The sequence below is a fragment of the Hemitrygon akajei genome, chromosome 12, assembly GCF_048418815.1.
Source record: "Hemitrygon akajei chromosome 12, sHemAka1.3, whole genome shotgun sequence".
NCBI classification, from domain to species: Eukaryota; Metazoa; Chordata; class Chondrichthyes; order Myliobatiformes; family Dasyatidae; genus Hemitrygon; species Hemitrygon akajei.
In genome coordinates this window covers 49,316,817-49,338,253 of record NC_133135.1, presented here as the reverse complement: position 1 = coordinate 49,338,253, position 21,437 = coordinate 49,316,817, and the positions used below count along the sequence as shown (strand labels likewise).

The 21,437-nt window shown below is 41.0% G+C and overlaps 1 protein-coding gene across 10 annotated transcripts in view; it reads left to right on the top strand.

The window, feature by feature from the left end:
• Positions 1 to 21,437, top strand: part of nfia (nuclear factor I/A) — a 775,862-nt gene that overhangs the window by 547,518 nt on the left and 206,907 nt on the right. For all 10 annotated transcript variants that reach the window (XM_073063061.1, XM_073063065.1, XM_073063060.1 and 7 more), the window contains one exon: positions 8,799 to 8,873. In XM_073063061.1, coding sequence (XP_072919162.1) covers positions 8,799 to 8,873 — 75 coding nt within the window. The remainder of the gene's footprint in view (positions 1 to 8,798; positions 8,874 to 21,437) is intronic.

Below are 21,437 nucleotides of genomic sequence, written 5' to 3'. Positions count from 1 at the left end.
TAACTCAAAAACGGGAAGCAATTTTCTATCAGCACTTTGATCTGGGCAGGGATTCTGCTGCCTTTTATTGTTTGGGCAGTGATAATTGTTCCCTATTCAGAAACACTCAGTTCTGACTGCTATCATTGAAATCCTCGATAATTTCTTCGGGTCAAAGAACAGTCAACCATGACCACAGCAGTTAAAAGGTTATCCTGACTTAAGTTGCCAAAATCATTCCTTTTCATTTTCTTTGCTGAGTGATCAGTCCCTTCCTTAGCATTCGATAACCAGAAAAATATAGGCATAAGGTGTTTTTGGATTTGTATATCTATTACACCCATCTCTTCTCAATTATGCAGGCTCTGGCTGAAATAGCAATACAAATATATGCAGTTTGTAATACAGTTGCTGCAGTTTTGTAAGGGTGAAGTGCATTTTAGAGGGTTCTTGCTGCCACAGACACAGTACAGTGATTGTGCTGCAGCCCACTTCTTTCCCAAAAGCCATAGCAATTTAAAAGCATTTCTATCAAAGGAGAAATCAAAGAATGCGTCCTTCGGCTTAACAGTCAGTTTGTTTCATTTAAATGTGTAAACAAATCACCAGTGATAGGTCAGAATTATCAGGCACATAACAATGTTAAAATTGTTCTGTGCACCACTTTTAATTTGTTGCTGAACCAATTCATGTGAAATTATGCAATGCACTATGTTTATAGTCAGTAAATTTTTTAAGGTAGCTGAAAGTTGATGTTAGTGTCATTACGGATAGGATGTGATGGCTTCTTTTAAACAAGTATAATGCAACTGAATGAAACAAGATTTACTTACCTTCAGTGGTGGCCTTACAAAAAGATCAAAATGTATTGATTGGACCATTATATTGTAAGAGATCTGGTGGTTATAAATGCTGAGAGCATGCAATCTGAGCAAGATGTTGAATGTAGAGTGCAATTATCAGCAATGGAATGGAAAAGTTATGGTAAATAAAGGGGATCCCTGATATGAGGAAGAAATGATGTCACTGAACAATACAGCACAGACACTTTGGCCTAACGAATCCAAGCTGGCGATGTTGCCCAGCCAGCTAGTCCCAATTTCCTGCATTGGACTCATAGCCCTCTAAACCCCCACCCCCTCCACTTACCTATAGAACAAACATAGGCCAGTTCAGAACAGTGTAGGCCCTTTGGTTCAAGAGGATGTACCGTCACAAAGTGTCAGGTCCCAATGGTGTATTTGGTAGGGAACTGAAATCCTATGCCTACTATTTGGCGGGAGTGTTCAAGGTTATCTTCAGTCTCTCACAGATGCAGTTGGGGGGTTTCCACCCGCTTCAAAAGGGTGACAATTATACCAGTGCCCAAGAGGACCAGTATACGCTGCCTCAGTGACTATTGCCATCAAGATTGACTTTTCATAGTGTAGCACTTCACACTTCTCTGGACTCTATCTACTACTTCTCAGCCCAGCTTTGCATCCTATCCATGTTCCGTTATAACTTATGATAACCTTCTACACTATCTACAGCACCAACCTTTGTGTCATCTGCAAACTTACTAACCCATCCTTCCACTTTATCTTCCAAATCGTTTATAAAAATCACAATGAGCAGGGGTTCCGGAACAGATCTCTGCAGAACATAACTAGTCACGGTCCTCCAGGCAGAATATGCTCTATTACCTTCTACTTTCTCTGGGCAAGCCAATTCTGAACTTAACCCATGCCTTCTGACTTTCTGAATGAGCTTACCATGGGGAACGTTGTTGAATGCTTTGCTAAAATCCATATACACCATATTCACTCTTCTACCATCAACAATTTGTTTTTTCACTTTGTTGAAAAGTTAGTCAAGCTCATAAGACACAGCCTGTCCTTCACAAAATCATGCTGTCTATCCCTAATCAGAGTCTGCTTCTGCAAATGTCCATAAATCCTGTCTTTAAAAATCCTCTCATAGTTTCCCCGCCACTGATGTAAGACTTGCTGGTCTAAAATTCCCAGGGTTATCCCCATTATCTCTCTTGAACAAAGGAATAACATTTGCAATCCTTCAAACTTCTTTTACAAGTCCTGTGTGCAGTGAAGACACTAAAAATTGCCAACAGCGCAGCAATTCTTCGCTCTCTTCCTATAGCAACCTAGGGTATTAAAAGGAGAATAGATTGATATGACTATAGTTTGATAGAAAAGAACATGTTGATAACATTTTTATATATTTTATCAGTCCCATAATATGCAGGACCACAAAATAATTAATCAGAACTCTGAATGGTCCCCTAAAATTAAAGCGGTAGTAAAACGAAGTATTTATTCAATATGAAATATGCTAACCTGTGTCAAAACTTTTGAAATGTCCAGGATAAATGAGCCAGTGAGTTCAACCAAAATTCCATGCTTGCAAAATCACCAGTCAAATGGCTAAATAAAAACCATTCTTTAGAATTACTTATTAGATTATTGAAGAAGACGTGTACTAATGTAAAGGGCACAAAGTCAAAATGGGCCTATGAGACATCAGTGATATATTTCTAATGTATTGGACATCCATAACTATCTGACTTAATGACTATTAGCTTTAAAACAAAACAACACTTTCTGCTGTATGTATCCGATTAAGTTAAAAGGTTAAATAAGGTTACCCTGTGAAGTTAAAAGGTGCAGTGGTGCATACTGATTAATTTTCTGGGATCATAAATCAGAGGTCTGGGCAAAGTTTCCAGAGATCCAAGTTCAAATCTCACAGTGGGATCTGTGAAATTTAAATTCAGTTAATAATATGAAATTTGGAAGGAAAATGGAAACCATTTGGGTTGTCATAGAAAAGGTGCTATGGTGCATAAGACAGAAACAAAACTATATTCAGATTAAAATAATGTTTTTACATTGATTCCTGCAAAGTAACTTAATAAGTGTCCTTTCTCTGACCATTTCCCCGTTCCTTGCTGCACAAATGTAAGATTATAGTCAAAGGTTACAGGAAGAATGCAGGAGAATGGAATTAAGAGGGATAATGATTCAGCCATGATGGAATAATGATTCATACTCAATAGGCTGAATGGCCTAATTGTGCTCCTATATCTTACGGTCTAAGATTGGAATAAATATAAAATGACAATACAAGATCCATTCCGTTACATGTCTCTCGTGAGTTTTCTTAATAACACGTACCCATTTCACTTTGGCATCTAAACTTATGTTTAACAATGTACCTTCATCCTGATAGAAGAGTACTGCTTGTATGACACTCAATCACCACCCTAAAACATTTACTTTTCCACCACCGTAGTTCTGCACTATCACCTACAACAGGAATTGCAGCTACTTGACTGGGTACCTTCACCCATGTACTCCATTCAAGTTTGGTCAGTGTGCTTGTCATTAATTCATCAGTTAGGGGAGGACAGTGGATGTTCAGCAGTAGGATCCCTTGACTTTGTTTGAGATTCCATAGAGTCTGCAACATTGGAAACTGCAAAGGTAGATTTGGCTTTCTGAATACCATTATGCCTCCACATCCAGTGCATTGTGAGACAACATGGGGATTGTGTTGGAGGAGTTTGGCATGCTGTCTGTAATGTTTGATTCTGTACGTACCAATGCACTAGGCTGTTGGTGGATCCATCTGTAAAAAAAACTCTTCCAGTTTAGACACCAGTCCCTGAATATTTGTCTGGACAAGCTTGCACATTCAGCTGGGTTGGGAGTGACTTCACTACCTTACTTACTTGGGCCCTTAGCTCCCACTGGAGCACTCCTGTCTCCATCATTCTCTGAAGTCAATGGTATGCTTGGAGTATGCTCTGCAACCCATTGCATCCACTGTCCAGGGGATTGGTCTATACAGCTTTATCAGAGCCCTGATGGTCAGCCTTGCCCATTTCCACCTCCCACGATGGGAACATAGGGTTGGTCTTTGAAAAGCAGGAGTGACTTTGCTATTTCCAAATTTTGTGCCTCTGTCAATGCCAGGTGTTCCACATGCTTTTACTCTTTCTTTGATTGAATGTAGTGGCAGTGGTTGCACTAAGTGGCTTAATGGGCCACTTCAGAGTGCACTTAAGAAATAACCACAATAGGTAGCTCTGGTGTTCCATTAAGGCCAGACTGAATGAGGATGGAAGATTTCCACCTTGATAGCACCAGATTGACTACGTATGTCCTGCTCAGACAAAAAGGGCAAATCCAATTTAGCTAAGTGCCATATAATCAATCCCCAACAAAAATAATCTGTCATTGACAGTTGAGTTTTGCCAAGACCTCTCACTGTGGATATCATCACAGACTGAATTCCAGCAGTGAGATGAGTATGACTGCCCTTGACATCAAGAGAGTATTTGATTGCAAGTGCCTTCAAAATATTCTGGTAAGACTGAAGTCAATAGACATGAAAGAGAAAATGCTGCAATGTTTGGAGTCATACCTAACACAAAGGAAGGTATTTGCTTGTGCTTGTTGTAGATTGATAATTCTGGCAGCAGGGTGTTACTGCAATAGGTTTTAAGACCTGTACCCTAGGCCCGGCTACCTTTAATATTCAATAACTTTCTTTTAGCATTCAGTCAGAAATGTGAGTGTTCACAGATGAATCCATAATATTGAATTCCATTTACAAATCCTAAGCAAATGAGCAGCTGATGATTTCAGCAGCTGGAGGTAGGCAATAGTCAGATACAGGCCAACAAGTGGAAAAATAACGTTTCTACCATAGAGGTAACAGGCAGTGTCTGACTTTAATAAAAGCTGTACCCACCTACCTTTGAAATACAATGACACTTCCTCAACAAATACCCCAACCTTCAATATCCTGGTACTCATCAATGAATAGGCACTCAATATGACTCACTATATAAATACCATAATGAGAAGAACCGGTCACAGACTGGGCATCCTGTCGTGAATGACTGGTTCTCCGGACTCCCAATGCTTTTCTACTATCTAGAAGGCACAAGCTAGGAATGTGATGCAATTCTCTCCATTTCCTGAAATGAGGTTTACATCAACTCTCAAGAGACTTGACACCATTCAAGAAAATCAGCCCACTTAGTTGGTATCCAACATCTACCCTAAGTATTAATTCTGTCCTCCACAGTGGCTGTAGAGTCTGCTAGCTACACAATTCACTGCAGTTGCTCACTTAACTCCCACTGCATCGCTTAAATCCATGACTTTTACCACCAAGGGAAAAAAATATATTGGAGCACCACCACTACTGGGTTCCTCACCAATCTTTAACTGTAAATGTAACTTTGTTCCTTCCACTTGGACCTAAGCTCTGGTACTCCATCCTCAATTACACATTCAAGATTAATGATTCAAGTTTATTTGTCGTGTATGCATCAACACATACATTGAAATGTGTTATTTGTGTTAACAACTAACACACCCAAGGGTGTGCTGGAGGCAGCCCACAAGTGTCACCATGCATTCTGGTGCAAACAAAGCATGCCCACATTACACAGCAGAACAACACAGAACATAACAAGTAACAATCAGCTACAGCAAAAACAAGTTCTGCTCCTCCTTTGCACCCACATCTTTCCACAATCTTTAACCCCAGGCCAGGCCTCCAGCAAACATGTGCTTGGTCCTGCAGACATCGGGCTTCGACCTCCCCAGCGAACACAGAGATTCGTAGACTCAGCTCTAGCCAATGAGCCTCAACCTCCAGACTTTTCATTTGTCCTCAGACCCTGATCATGGCATCAATTCTGGAACACACTAATCACAGAGCACCAGGCTTTGAAATCCGGAATCGCTGATGGTGGGAACCCGAACACAAGGCTTAGTGTTGCAGTCTCACTGATTCACGAACCCAGAACTCATTTCTCCTGCCCGCATGGAGCTCCAACTCCGGAACCTGCTGACAACTCATTGATCTAGGGGAGTTCCTGTTCTCTCTCTGCCAGTCTGACATCTGACGTCCGACCACGGATGTCCCACATCAACGTCACTGGTCTTCGTATGCGGAGTATAGACTTAGCCTCTGGGCTGACCTCTAACTCCCCACTCCCCCATCCCCCCATCCCTGTCCCTAAAACCCTAACCTGACTTCTAACTCGCCCTTTCTGTCTCTAAAGCCATCTTTATCAACCTGAAAAAATTAAAAATTAAACATTTACAAGACAACTAATTCTGAGCGGTGACTCAATGGATGTTGCAGCTCATTGCCACCTTGGATCCACATGAGGAATATCACCAGTTGAAGCACTGCACCAGGGCAATTAGGAATGGACAATAAATATTGTGCTATCGAGCACTGCCCAAATACCAAAATTAAATTTTGAAAAATTTGATCTATCAGAGCGGGAGAGGAAACTACAAAAGATTAACTGTCATGCCTGTGGCATTCTCCATATTTTGTAACCTATATCTGGAGATCGATACTCCTGATGTTATCTCACCGATAACTTACATAACTAGGCCTACTTTTCCATTCCTGTCACAATGAGCCATAATATTCAGTTACTTTTCAAGTTACTCTGTGAACAGCATTCCAGCCTTTGGCAAATCATTCACCAAGACACTGAGACCCTTCTGCATCTCAGAACTCTGCAGTTCCCTTTTTATAATAAAAAGGCAGATAAATATATATAAATTGTAAAATGATGAGTCCCAGCATTGATCCCTGTGAGAGACTACATTACATCTCATCAGCCAAAAAAGTTCCATTTATGTCTGTTCAGTTCACACCAACACATTACATCTTACACCACAAGCTTTTATTTTCCACAGTCACCTTTCATAATGCACCCGATCAATTGTCTTCTGAAAATCTAAGTACTGTATAATACATCCACATCCTTTATCCACAGCACATTACTTCTTCAAATAAATCCAATAGATTAGTCAAACATAGTTTCTTTTTCAAAAATCACATTGATTTTACCTGATTACTTTTTCTTCACACCCTGCTGAAACATCTATAATAGCCTCTAACATTTTTCTGATGACAAATGTTAAATTCAGTCGAATCATGAGTGATCTGATTGAAACCTCAATTCTGCATTCTGTTTTATCCATGTTGATTTTTCATCCCTTGCTTCTCAAGTATCTGTTTACCTTTGCTTTAGAAATATTCAGACTGTTCTTTCATCATACTTTGAAGAAGAGAATTTCAAAGACTCTCAAAGCATTCAGGACAGTGCACCAGTGAATTGGTATCCAGATTGATTGCCAGGAAGAGAACAGTCACTCCAATCAAAACTATCCACTTATTGGAGTACAGATAGAATCTACAACTTTATTGTCAAGAGTCCGAAGTACTCCATCAGCATCCACTAAGTGGGACCTAAAACAAAACTAAAAAGATGAAGGGTCTCTATCTGAAACACTGACTGTCGATTTTCCTCCACAGATGCTACCTGACCTACTGAGTTCCTCCAGCAATTCATGTTTTGCTCTGCATTTCAGCTGCCTCTTGTGTCTGTCTGTAAAAGAAAATGTTTGATTGGGCATACTGTTCTGCCTATTGTTACCTCAATCTGCAGATATTTGACTTCATAATTTTTCAGTAATGGTCTGTGCAACTGGAATCATGGTGGGTCTCTCTTGAGAATTTAGTACCTACGTAGTTTGACTTCTGAATTTTTGTTTCGTTAACCTTGTTTGGCCACATCATTGCATTTCAGACAGCTGAAAAGACCTGTAATATTGCTGTTGTATCGCAGTGAACAGTGCTCCAAGAATTTCCCTTGTCATTATAAAATGTGGATGAGTTCAAAAGGAGTTTTTGCATACTAGGGGAACTAAGGGTTATGGGGAAAAGGCAGGCAGGTGGAAGTGAGTCCATGGCCAGATCAGCCATGATATTATTGAATGACGGAGCAGACTCAACAGGCCAGATGGCCCACTCCTGCTCCTATTTCTTATGTTCTTAAAATAGCCCCAGTAATTCTTTGACAGCTCTAATAAACAATACTTCCTTGCATTGACTGTGAACCCCCATCCTCCAGACCCTAAGTCATGAATGCAAACACTGAACCAAATATGAAGTCTTGTTTATATTTTTTTTAAGTGCATTGCCAAGAGATGTTGAACTATGATAGTAAGTTTCAACATGCAGTATTGTATTTCTTAAACATTCTGAATGTAAGAAAAAATGGAACAGAACAAATTGACATTGATGATTGTACTATAAGGAATTTCATAATCTTCAATCCTACATTCCTTTCTCAGGGACTGGACATTAATTTATGGTGAAGGCGTAAAATGAGTGAAATTTGTTTGGGTGACCATTATGTGTGGTGTTTGGTCTTTTTACTCCACTGGCAGTAATGAATTGCATCACTCTCCTGCAGAAATAAAACAGTTTTGCAGCCAGGGAAATTTAGGAAACTACAAGTAACCAACTTATCTTGAAAAACATGAATGAATCAGAGGTTATGTATACATCATGTTAATAGCATCAGTTAATAAATATTATTAACTTTAAAATTTCTTTCAGGAAAACAATGGGGAAAGTGTTACGGAGAGCTTTCTTATTTAAAAAAGATCTCAACATGGAGCTGTAATTTTGGAGAACATTTAGCAGTGATTATCTTTTTGTCTTTGATCTCACCAGATTGCATTAATCAACCCACTTTAAGAATCATTGTTCTGTTTCTGGACCATTTTCTTTTGAAACAGTATCTCCCTTCATTAAATCATGCATTTGACTGGGTTATGCATTTTATTTGGTTTATTGAAAGCGGGGTCACTTTTAATAACAGTCCACATTTTGTTCTTTAAATTAAAGGTGGCCACACTTTGTTGTGAAGCACCTTTTAAGTACGTGATCTATAGCAGCTTACTCTGCTTTATGCTCTTATTTTGCAGGGCATTTGGGCTTCCAGGACAGCTTTGTTACATCAGGCGTGTTCAGTGTTGCTGAGCTGGTGAGAGTGTCACAAAGTAAGTGAAACCATCTTCTTCTAACAGATATGACCCTAAAGCAGCAGTTTCCAACCTAGGGTCCACGGACCCCTCGTTAATGGTAAGGCTCAATGGCATAAAACAGGTTGGGAACCCCTGCCCTAAAGGGTCTAAAACAATGGTCGGCAACCTTTTTGCCTCTGTGGACCAAATCGCATATTAATGAGCGGACGGTGGGCCAGATAAATGCCATAAAAAACTTGAAATATGAGAATTATCCATTTAAATACATCTAGTTATGTTTTGCCTCAAATTAATGAATAACGCATGCTAGAAAATCATTTGTGCTTAACCAAGGATGCCAATTAGTAATCAAAGAACTCAGTTTACTTGCAATTTATTTCAATCAAGGCATCTTTTGAATCTATTAAAAGGACACAAAGAATCTTTAAACATAAAACATATGAACATGATGCATTGAATGGTGGTAAATTAAGTATAATAAAAAAGAAAATTTTAATGCAAACAGTCGATAAATCAATATGAAACTTGATGCTATTTGTTGCTTGAAAGCTTCTCAATATTGGGTGTCAGACTTGTTGATGCCAAGAGCAAGACATTATCCAGATGGGCATCAGTTAATCTTGTTCTCAAATGGTTCTTGGTGTGCTTCATTTTTGAAAATAATTGCTCATACAGATGAGTGCTGCCAAACACTGATGCCATCTTTTTTGCATGATCCACTAAGTTAGGATACTTCCCACTTGGATGAATATATTTTCTATAGAAGTCAAGCACTGACACATCTTCAGAATGAAATTTCGATCTCAATATGTCATCACACTCCATCTCAATCAATTCCATTTGTATATTTCTGATGCAGTGTCCACTTCCACATCAAATGGAGTAGCAAACAGCTTGAGTAACACACACAAAATGCTGGTGGAACGCAGCAGGCCAGGCAGCATCTACAGGAAGAAGCACAGTCAACGAAATATTTTGTGTGTGTTGCTTGAATTTCCAGCATTTGCAGGTTTCCTCATGTTTGCGAGCAAACAGCTTGAATTCATTTGCATGCAAGCAAAATTCAGCGAAATGAGATGAAAAAAAATAAAAAAACACAAAATGCTGGCAGAACTCAGCAGGCCAGACAGCATCTATGGGAGGAGGTAATAACGACGTTTTGGGCCGAAACCCTTCTCCAATAGATGCTGTCTGGCCTGCTGAGTTCTGCCAGCATTTTGTGTTTTTTATTTATTTCCAACATCTGCAGATTCACTCGTGTTGCCTGCAAAATGAGATGAAAACTCTTTTCTCAATTTTTCCTTCATTTTCACTGCTTTTCTTGGCAAAAAATGACATTTGTTTTCCAAAACTAGCCTTCCTTCACTCAACTTCATCTTTCCTTGCTTGCCCAGTAAACTTCTTAAAATTTCCACTATGGTGGGTCTTGTAATGTCACCTGATATTTGCCACCTTCTTCACAGCAACATTTTCTAGGCAAATGAGACAAACTAGTTTCCCACCTTGCTCGATGAAGAAGTAATCTAGTGTCCAAGTGTCTTGGAAATTTCGGCACTCAGTGTCTACCCTCCTGTGTTTTGCATTCATTGCCATTGGAATTTTTTTCTTTGATTTTATTTTGAAATGTGAGTTATTCAACAAGTATCGTAGCACAGTGTAAATATCTGGATATTTAGTGTGGATTTCTTGTTAAAACTCAGTGACACTGTTTCTGTTTACAAATTTGAATGATCCCATCTGAAAACCTGCGCGTGCACGGAGAGTATCTTATACATATTAATAAGGTAGTCTGCCTTCCCGTCATTAGTATATACCAGTGTTTGGTTTGGAACAAAACGGAACCTGGGGCCAGTGGATCAAGACGCCATGCACGTCCATCTGTGTGGTCATGTGAAACACTCAGAATAAGGAAAAATCACTCACGGGCCGGATAAGCATAGTATCCCAATATTTGCACGTGGCCAGTCAAGGCTGTAAGTTGCCTACCCCCGGTCTAAAATGTCAGCATTGCTGATGGGATGGGTCTGAACAGACATAATGTACCACTGCCACTGGTACTGAGACTATTTCCAGTCCTGGAGTTAGGTTATGCATTTGTGGTGGACATACAGATGAAATTTTATATCTTGTTTTAGTTCAGATATCTCAGTCACTAACTATATGCCTGTACTTTTTAAAAAAAGTTATATTGACATGCATTGTTTACTGTGGCCTGCTCCTGAGCTGTACTGTTCTGCCTTGTTCATATCATTCACAGTATTCACTTAATATAAACAACAAGAATCCCAGCACTGATCCCTGTGGAAAATTAGGTGTTTTAGTATCCAGGTCTGCAATTACAAGGTTTTCCCTGCTGCCTTTCCTGAAAAGAGGAATCCTGTGCCACTTTCCAATCATCAGGTACCTCACTTATGGCCAAAGAAGATTTTAAAAATCTCACCAGAGCTGCATCAGTCTTTGACCTTGTCTCCCATAGCAGCATGGGATAAATCCCATCAACTCCTGGGAATTTATCCATCTTTAAACCCACCAACACTTTGAGTACTTACATTTTTATCTATAGAGACTTCAACAAAAAAAATTTCAATGACAATGTCCATTTTCTTTCTCAATTTGAATGAAAAGTATTCACTTAGGCCCTCACCTATACCTTCTGACTCCATGCACAATTTGCCTCTGATGTCCATAGTAGCCCTCACTGTTTGCCTGGCTTTACTTTTGTCTTTAAAAATATCTGTAAAATGCGTACAGGTTTGCATTAATTCTGTCTACTAGTAATACTTCAGTACAGTCGGCCCTCCTCATCCGCGAATTCAACCAAACGTGAATCACGAAAACCCGGAAGTGCTCTTCCAGCACTTGTTGTTCGAGCATGTACAGACTTTTTTTCTGGTCATTATTCCCTAAACAATGCAGTATAACAACTATGTTACATAGCATTTACATTGTATTAGGTATTATAAGTAATCTAGAGATGATTTAAAGTATACGGGAGGATGTGCGTGGGTTATCGTGGATCGGGATCGAAAATAATCATAAATTCTCTTACTAAGTAAGCCGGAACAGGTACATCCGGTATTATTTAGTGTCAGTTAGTCAAACGTTTGTCTTAGTATATAGTATATATTTTACCGTTCTATGCATATAAAACACTTAAGAACATATGTTTCAGCGCCAGGCTCGGGAACGGAAGTTCCCACGTTCGATCCAGTAACAGATCACTATCGAGCACGCTCTCCACCGTGTTGGGTTGATGTAGAGGATCAAAAACCCAAAACCCAATAATTAAACCACTACGTTGCTTAATAATAATTGTAGCTTTCATCGGGGCAGGGCCTTTCTCACTTTATCCTTTAAAATTGTTCCAATCGTTGACCGACGTAGCCTAACGCTTTTCCAAAGTCCGATGGCATTTCACCTCTTTCCAATCGCTTTATTATTTCCACTTTATTTTCAATCGTGATCGTGATTATTTTTGTGAGCAGAAACACTGCGGATTCAGAGCCCTGATACCGTGTCCTAATGTCCACCGCACTGAGCCAGGTTAAATAAGATCTGGGGTTCTGCTGGGTCCTAAGGTTCACCTCATTGAGACAGGTTGAATAAGGGACTTGAGCATCCGTGAATTTTGGTATCCACAAGAGGTCCTGGAACCAATCCCTCGTGGATAAGGAGGCACAACTGTATTGTTTGTTTCAGTTCCATATTATTTCATCTTTTATCTTGCACCCAATCTAACCTGATAGTTTACCTGAGTTTGGCAACAGTAGTCTTTGAAAAGAATAGGCATTCTTTAAATACGTCCTCAGGGCATGTTAACGAAATAGATACCTAGTTAGAAGAGACAGCTGCACCTGGAGTGTAGGCTTGGCACTGACACAAGCCCAGCTTTTTAGAAAATGATAGTTTCCTGGACAAGACACAGGAGCTGTGTCTGTGCCACTTATACATCAGCAAGAAGATAGTCATGGAATGTTGCCATTTCCTGATGATAGACTTCCAAACTTCCTCCATTACTTAATTAGCCCTGCCTACAGACATTAAAGTCATGCCTTTCATGTCAGAGAAATACATATGACAAAGAGCAGGAAGAAATCTGGGCTATTTATCCTGTCCAGTCAGTCGTGTGTGTTCAGCTACTTTACAGTGGAGCTAGCCAAACTCTGTGCAGTTACGGTGTTGATGTGGCTAATTTAGTTACACTTCTGAGCGAGATGCTTGCAACGTGTTCCACTGAAGATTAAGTGGAGTTGACTGAGGGTTGTCTTAACTGGCATATTTGTTAACCAGCATGTATGCGCTGCCAATTATGCCTCCACTTGCTAGACTACATCTGAATGTGCTCCATCAGAGGACAATGCAACTCAAAACTAAATGCTCATGCTGACAGCAAAAGGCAGCAGAAGGAAAAATCGTTAACAAAACAACAGAAGAATGTTCGGCTAAGAATAGTTTTTTCAGACCGTAGTCACGATAGCTGGTCCCCTGATCGTCCTAAAAAGCCAAATATGGCATGCCTTTTTGTTATCACCTGCTTTCAGCATAATTTCCAGACATCAGAGAATCCAGCAACCCTTCTTCCACCAACAGCACTGGCAGACTCCAATTTCACCTCGCACCTCCTGCAACAATGTGACAGAGATCAGTTTCTAGCAATCAGAAGCTGTAGCTGCTGCTTCAAGTGTCAACCAATTCAAAATGAAACCACACCTCTGCCCGTGAGAAATGTAGACTATAACAGGGCAAACAAACTTGGATTGCTATTGCAGAATGTTTCCATCAATGTGCATGAAATCAGCAGTTAACCTCCGTTCTTATTAACTCTTTAGTGGAGCAACTTAGGATTTAAAATTCCTTCTCCACCGCACTATGTTTACCAAATATTTAACTCTATTCTGAATAGGTTTATCAAGAACAAAACTGCTAGTACCAAATATCCTGATCTAGTCACAGAGTAAAACAGTTTCTCCAGGAATATTCATGTTGTTTTAACTTGAGCATCATAAATGTTTGATACCCTTTCATTTGAGCAGAGCTTTTGTGTTGAAATTATTTTTGCTTAGCTCTTACTGAATCTCACCAATGACCTTGAATATCATTTACCCCCAAAGTAAAATTGGTATCTATTCACTTACAGCAGTGAAATGCTGCCCATTCTGTTAACATAAGCTGACCTGATGGTCTTTTTGTTGCTCAACCTGAAACATTAAACATTTTTAAAAAATCTCACAGTAATAGCCAAAATCTCCTGAATGTGCTTATTGTTTATTGAGACACAGTGCAAAGACATGAGTTTGAGTGGTCAGGCTTTGGCTCGACAGGCTTCAGTGAGAGCAGGTTCAGGCTAGAACTTAAGTTTGAGAAGTTATAACAAGTGAAGGCAGTAAGGTAGTCCAAGCAGTAGAATGCTGCTCCTGAGAGATGTGCAATTTCAAGGTACCTAGTGGTCTACCTGGTAACTACATCTGCACATAACTTCACATCGAGAAGCTGGAACTGGATGTACTCAGGACCATCTAGGAGGCTGAAAACTTCATAGATGAGATGTTTTCTGAGGTGGTCACACCCAGAGTGCAGGTTTCAGATGGTAGATGGGTGACTGCCAGGAGAAGTAAGGGGAGTAAGCAAGGTGCCCCTGTGGTCATTCCCCTCAGCAGCAGGTATACCCCTTTGGATACTGCTGGGGGTTAACCAGCATGGGTATAGCTGCAGCAGCCAGACCAGTAGCATTGGGGCTGGCTCTGAGTCTTGGCAGGGAAGGCAGAGCGACAGTGATAAGAGAATTGATAGTGAGGGGGATGGCCAGCAGGTTCTTTGGCCACGAAAGAGAAGCCAGTATGGTATATTGCCTTCTAGCAGCTAGGGTCCAAGATGCTGCAGAGTAGCTTCAGAAGATTCTCAAGAGGAAGGGCGAGCAGCCCATACGTCATGATGCAGATTGGCACCAGTGACTTAGGTAGGTAGGGGAAGAGGTCCTGCAAAGTGAAAATAGAGATTTAGCAAAAAGGCTGAAGAACAGGACTTCCAAGATAGTAATTTCTGGATTACTCCCAGTAGCATGTGTTAGTCAGGGCAGGAATAGGCTGAGGAACTGGTGCAGCGGGCAGGGTTTCAGATTTCTGGATCATTGGGATCTCTTCTGGAGATGGTATGACTTGTACAAAAAGGACAGGTTCTGAACCCAAGGAGGGCCAATATTCTTGCGGTTTGCTTGAACTGTTGGAGATAGTTTTAAGTAACTTGGCAAGGGGATAGGACCTGGAGACATAGGGCTGAAGATGCTGCAATTGGTATATAAGTCAATGCAGTCTGTAGTGAGACTGTGATTGAAGTATAACATGGGAGGGAAATCAAAAAGGTAATGAATACAACGCTGAAGGTGTTATATTTGAATGCACACAGTATGCAGATGAAGGTAGATGGCCTTGTAACACAGTTAAGGATTGTCAGGTATGACATACTGAGCATCACTGAGTTGTGGCTCAAAGAAGATCATAGTTGGGAGCTTAAATGCAAGGATACACCTTGTATTGAAAGAACAAGCAAGTAGGCAGTTGGGGTGGTGTGGCTCTTGGGTAGAAAACAAAATCAAGTCCTTAGAAAGAGGTGATATAGGATCAGAAGATGTAGAGATGTAGAGCCCTTGTGGGTAGAGTTAAGACACTGCAAGGGTAAAAAGACCCTGATGGGAGTTATATACAGGTCCCTAAGCAGTTAACTAGGATGTGGGATGTAAATTTCAACGGGAAATAGAAAAGGCGTGTAATAAGGGCAATGTTACAATAAGCGTGGCAGATTTTATGCAGACGGATTGTGAAGGTCAGGTTGGTGCTGGGTCCCAAGAGAAGGAATTTGTAGAAAGCCTAGGACATGGCTTTTAGAGCCATTTAGTTGAGACAACTAAGGGACAAACAATTCTGGATTGGGTGTTGTGTACTGAACCAGATTTGATTAGGGAGCTTAAAGTAAAGGAACCCTTAGGAAGCAACAATCATAATATGTTAGAATTAACCCAGCAGTTTGGGAGGGAGAAGATAAAGTCAGATGTATCAGTATTATAGTGGAGTAAAGGGAATTACCGAGGCATGAGAGACGAGCTCTTCAAAGTTGATTGGAACAGGACAGTAGCGGGAATATCAGCAGAACAACAATGGCAGGAGAATCTGGGAGCAATTCGAAAGTTGCAGGATAAATTTTATTCCAGAGGTGAGAAGTATTCAAAGGGAAGATGAAAGCGGCCAGTGAGTGAGTGGGCCAGTGAAGGAGTGGAGATTTGAGGCTTTGACTCGAGAGGCTTCAACGAGAAGAGGCTGAGGATGAGCTTCACTCCAAGTGAGGTAAGGCCGGGTAAGTTCCTTTCAAAGGAGAAAGTTTCAAAAGTTGAGGCAAGTATTGGGTAGATCATGGCAGCTGAGATTGGCCCCGTGGTTTGTTCATCCTGCAGCATGTGGGAAATCAAGGATACTTCCAGTGTCCCTGACGACTATGTGTGCAGGAAGTGTGTCCAACTGCAGCTTCTGGCAGACCGCATTGAGCGTCTGGAGCTGCAATTGGATTCATACTGGAGCATCCGCAATGCTGAGAAAGTCGTGAATAGCACGTTCAGTGAGTTGGCCACACCGCAGGTAAAGGCTACACAGGCAGATAGGGAAGGGGTGGCTACTAGACTGCGTAGCAGTAGACAGGTAGTGCAGGAGTCTCCTGGGGTCATCTCCCTCCTAAACAGAAATACTGTTTTGGATACTGTTGGGGGAGATGTCTCATCAGGGGAAGGCAGCAGCAGCCGAGTTCATTGCACCATGGGTGGCTCTGCGGCACAGGAGGGAAGTAAAAGGAGTGGGAGAGCTATAGTGATAGGGGATTCGATTGTAAGGGGAATGGACAGGTGTTTCTGCGGCTGCAACCGAGACTCCAGGATGGTATGTTGCCTCCCTGGTGCAAGGGTCAAGGATGTCTCTGAGTGGCTGCAGGACATTCTGGAGTGGGAGGGTGAACAGCCAGTGGTCGTGGTGCACATAGGTACCAACGATATAGGTAAAAAATGGGATGAGGTCCTACAAGGTGAATTTAGGGAGTTAGGAGATAAACTAAAAAGTAGGACCACAAAGGTAATAATCTCTGGATAGATAGATAGATAGATAGATAGATAGATACTTTATTCATCCCCATGGGGAAATTCAACATTTTTTCCAATGTCCCATACACTTGTTGTAGCAAAACTAATTACATACAATACTTAACTCAGTAAAAATATGATATGCATCTAAATCACTCTCTCAAAAAGCATTAATAATAGCTTTTAAAAAGTTCTTAAGTAGTTTACTTAAATACATTAAATACAATCAACCCCGGCACTTTAACATATCTTACTCCTGGCGGTTGAATTGTAAAGCCTAATGGCATTGGGGAGTATTGACCTCTTCATCCTGTCTGAGGAGCATTGCATCGATAGCAACCTGTCGCTGAAACTGCTTCTCTGTCTCTGGATGGTGCTATGTAGAGGATGTTCAGGGTTTTCCATAATTGACCATAGCCTACTCAGCGCCCTTCGCTCAGCTACCGATGTTATACTCTCCAGTACTTTGCCCACGACAGAGCCCGCCTTCCTTACCAGCTTATTAAGACGTGAGACATCCCTCTTCTTAATGCTGCCTCCCCAACACGCCACCACAAAGAAGAGGGCGCTCTCCACAACTGACCTATAGAACATCTTCAGCATCTCACTACAGACATTGAATTACTACCAGTGCTACGTGCTAGTCAGAGTAGAAATAGGAGGATATTTCAGATGAATACATGGCTTGAAAAATGGTGCAAGGGGGAAGGATTCAAATTTCTGGGGCATTGGAACCAGTTCTGGGGGAGGTGGGACCGGTATAAACAGGATGGTCTGCACCTGGGCTGGACTGGAACCAATGTCCTAGGGGGAGTGTTTGCTACTGCTGTTCAGGAGGCTTTAAACTAATGTGGCAGGGGGATGGGAACAAGTGCAGAGAGTCAGAGGGGTGTAAAATGAGGGTAGAAGCAAAAAGTAGTAAGGTGAAAAGTAAAAGTGGCAGGCAGGCAAATCCAGGGCAAAAAACAAAAAGAGCCACTTTTCAACATAATTGTATAAGGGCTAGGAGTGTTGTAAAAACAAGCCTGAAGGCTTTGTGTGTCAATGTGAGGAGCATTCGTAACAAGGTGGATGAATTGAATGTGCAGATAGTTATTAATGAATATGATATAGTTGGGATCACAGAGACATTGCTCCAGGGTGACCAAGGATGGGAGCTCAACATCCAGGGATATTCAATATTCAGGAGGGATAGACAGAAAAGAAAAGGAGGTGGGGTGGCATTGCTGGTTAGAGAGGAGATTAACACAATAGAAAGGAAGGACATTAGCCTGGAGGATATGGAATCGATATGGGTAGAGCTGCATAACACTAAGGGGCAGAAAACGCTGGTGGGAGTTGTGTACAGGCCACCTAACAGTAGTAGTGAGGTTGGGGATGGCATTAAACAGGAAATTGGAAATGCGTGCAATAAAGGAACAGTAGTTATAATGGGTGACTTCAATCTACATATAGATTGGGTGAACCAAATTGGTAAAGGTGCTGAGGAAGAGGATTTCTTGGAATGTATGCGGGATGGTTTTCTGAACCAACATATCAAGGAACCAACTAGAGAGCAGGCCATTCTAGATTGGGTATTGAGCAATGAGGAAGGGTTAGTTAGCAATCTTGTCGTGCGAGGCCCCTTGGGTAAGAGTGACCATAATATGGTGGAATTCTTCATTAAGATGGAGAGTGACATAGTTAATTCAGAAACAAAGGTTCTGAACTTAAAGAAGGGTAACTTTGAAGGTATGAGACGTGAATTAGCTAAGATAGACTGGCAAATGATACTTAAAGGATTGACGGTGGAGATGCAATGGCAAGCATTTAAAGATCGCATGGATGAACTACAACAATTGTTCATCCCAGTTTGGCAAAAGAATAAACCAGGGAAGGTAGTGCACCCGTGGCAGACAAGGGAAATTAGGGATAGTATCAAGTCCAAAGAAGAAACATATAAATTAGCAAAAAGAAGCAGCACACCTGAGGACTGGGAGAAATTCAGAGACCAGCAGAGGAGGACAAAGGGCTTAATTAGGAAAGGGAAAAAAGGTTATGAGAGAAAGCTGGCAAGGAACATAAAAACTGACTGTAAAAGCTTTTATAGATACGTGAAAAGAAAAAGATTGGTCAAGACAAATTTAGGTCTTTTACAGTCAGAAACAGGTGAATTGATCATAGGGAACAAAGACATGGCAGACCAATTGAATAACTACTTTGTTTCTGTCTTCACTAAGGAGGACATAAATAATCTTCCGGAAATAGTAAGGGACCGAGGGTCTAGTGAGATAGAGGAACTGAGGGAAATACATGTTAGTAGGGAAGTGGTGTTAGGTAAATTGAAGGGATTAAAGGCAGATAAATCCCCAGGGCCAGATGGTCTGCATCCCAGAGTGCTTAAGGAAGTAGCCCAAGAAATAGTGGATGCATTAGTGATAATTTTTCAAAGCTCCTTAGATTCCGGATTAGTTCCTGAGGTTTGGAGGGTGGCTAATGTAACCCCACTTTTTAAAAAAGAAGGGAGAGAGAAACCGGGGAATTATAGACCGGTTAGTCTGACATCGGTGGTGGGGAAAATGCTAGAGTCAGTTATCAAAGATGTGATAATAGCACATTTGGAAAGAGGTGAAATCATCGGACAAAGTCAGCATGGATTTGTGAAAGGAAAATCATGTCTGACGAATCTTATAGAATTTTTTGAAGATGTAACTAGTAGAGTGGATAGGGGAGAGCCAGTGGATGTGGTATATTTAGATTTTCAAAAGGCTTTTGACAAGGTCCCACACAGGAGATTAGTGTGCAAACTTAAAGCCCACGGTATTGGGGGTATGGTATTGATGTGGATAGAGTATTGGTTGGCAGACAGGAAGCAAAGAGTGGGAGTAAACGGGACCTTTTCAGAATGGCAGGCAGTGACTAGTGGGGTACCGCAAGGCTCAGTGCTGGGACCCCAGTTGTTTACAATATATATTAATGATTTAGATGCGGGAATTAAATGCAGCATCTCCAAGTTTGCGGATGACAGAAAGCTGGGCGGCGGTGTTAGCTGTGAGGAGGATGCTAAGAGGATGCAGGGTGACTTGGATAGGTTAGGTGAGTGGGCAAATTCATGGCAGATGCAATTTAATGTGGATAAATATGAGGTTATCCACTTTGGTTGCAAGAACAGGAAAACAGATTGTTATCTGAACGGTGGCCGATTAGGAAAAGGGGAGATGCAACGAGACCTGGGTGTCATTGTACACCAGTCATTGAAGGTGGGCATGCAGATACAGCAAATGGTATATTGAATGGTATATTTGAAAAAGGCAAATGGTATATTGGCATTCATAGCAAAAGGATTTGAGTACAGGAGCAGGGAGGTTCTACTGCAGTTGTACAAGGCCTTGGTGAGACCACACCTAGAATATTGTGTGCAGTTTTGGTCCCCTAATCTGAGGAAAGACATTCTTGCCATTGAGGGAGTACAAAGAAGGTTCACCAGATTGATTCCTGGGATGGCAGGACTTTCATATGAAGAAAGACTGGATCGTCTAGGCTTATACTCACTGGAATTTAGAAGATTGAGGGGGGATCTTATTGAAATGTATAAAATTCTAAAGGGATTGGACAGGCTAGATGCAGGAAGATTGTTCCCAATGTTGGGGAAGTCTAGAACGAGGGGTCACAGTTTAAGGATAAAGGGGAAGCCTTTTAGGACCGAGATGAGGAAAAACTTCTTCACACAGAGTGGTGAATCTGTGGAATTCTCTGCCACAGGAAACAGTTGAGGCCGGTTCATTGGCTATATTTAAGAGGAGGTTAAATGTGGCTAAAGGGATCGGGTTATGGAGAGAAAGCAGGTACAGGGTTCTGAGTTGGATGATTAGCCATGATCATACTGAATGGCGGTGCAGGCTCGAAGGGCTGAATGGCCTACTCCTGCACCTATTTTCTATGTATCTATGATTCAACTGTGGCAACAGGGGAAGTCAAAAACAGCATAATAGCAAAAGAGAGGGCATATGATATAGTGGGACATTGGAGGAAAGGGAAACTTTTTAAAACCAACAGAAGGTAACTGGAAAGAGCCATAAAGAGAGAAAAAATTAAATATGAAGGTAATCTAGCCAATAATACAAAAGAGGATACCAAAGGGTTTTTTTTTAGATATATAAGGAGTAAAAGAGAAGCAAGAGTGGATATTTGACCAGTTGAAAATGACCCTGGGAAGGTAGTAATGGGAGATAAAGAAATGACAGACAAAATTAATGTGTTTTTTACATCAGTCTTCACTGTGCAAAACACTAGTAGTATGCCAGAAATTTGAAAGTGTCAGTGCACAAAAGTGAATATAGTTGTTATTACTAAGGACAAGATACTTAGGAAGCTGAAAGGTCTGAAGGTAGCTAAGTCACCTGGACTAGATTGACTCCAGCCCAGGGTTCTGAAGGAGTTGGCTGAAGAGATTGTAAAGTTATTAGTAATAATCTTTCAAGAAT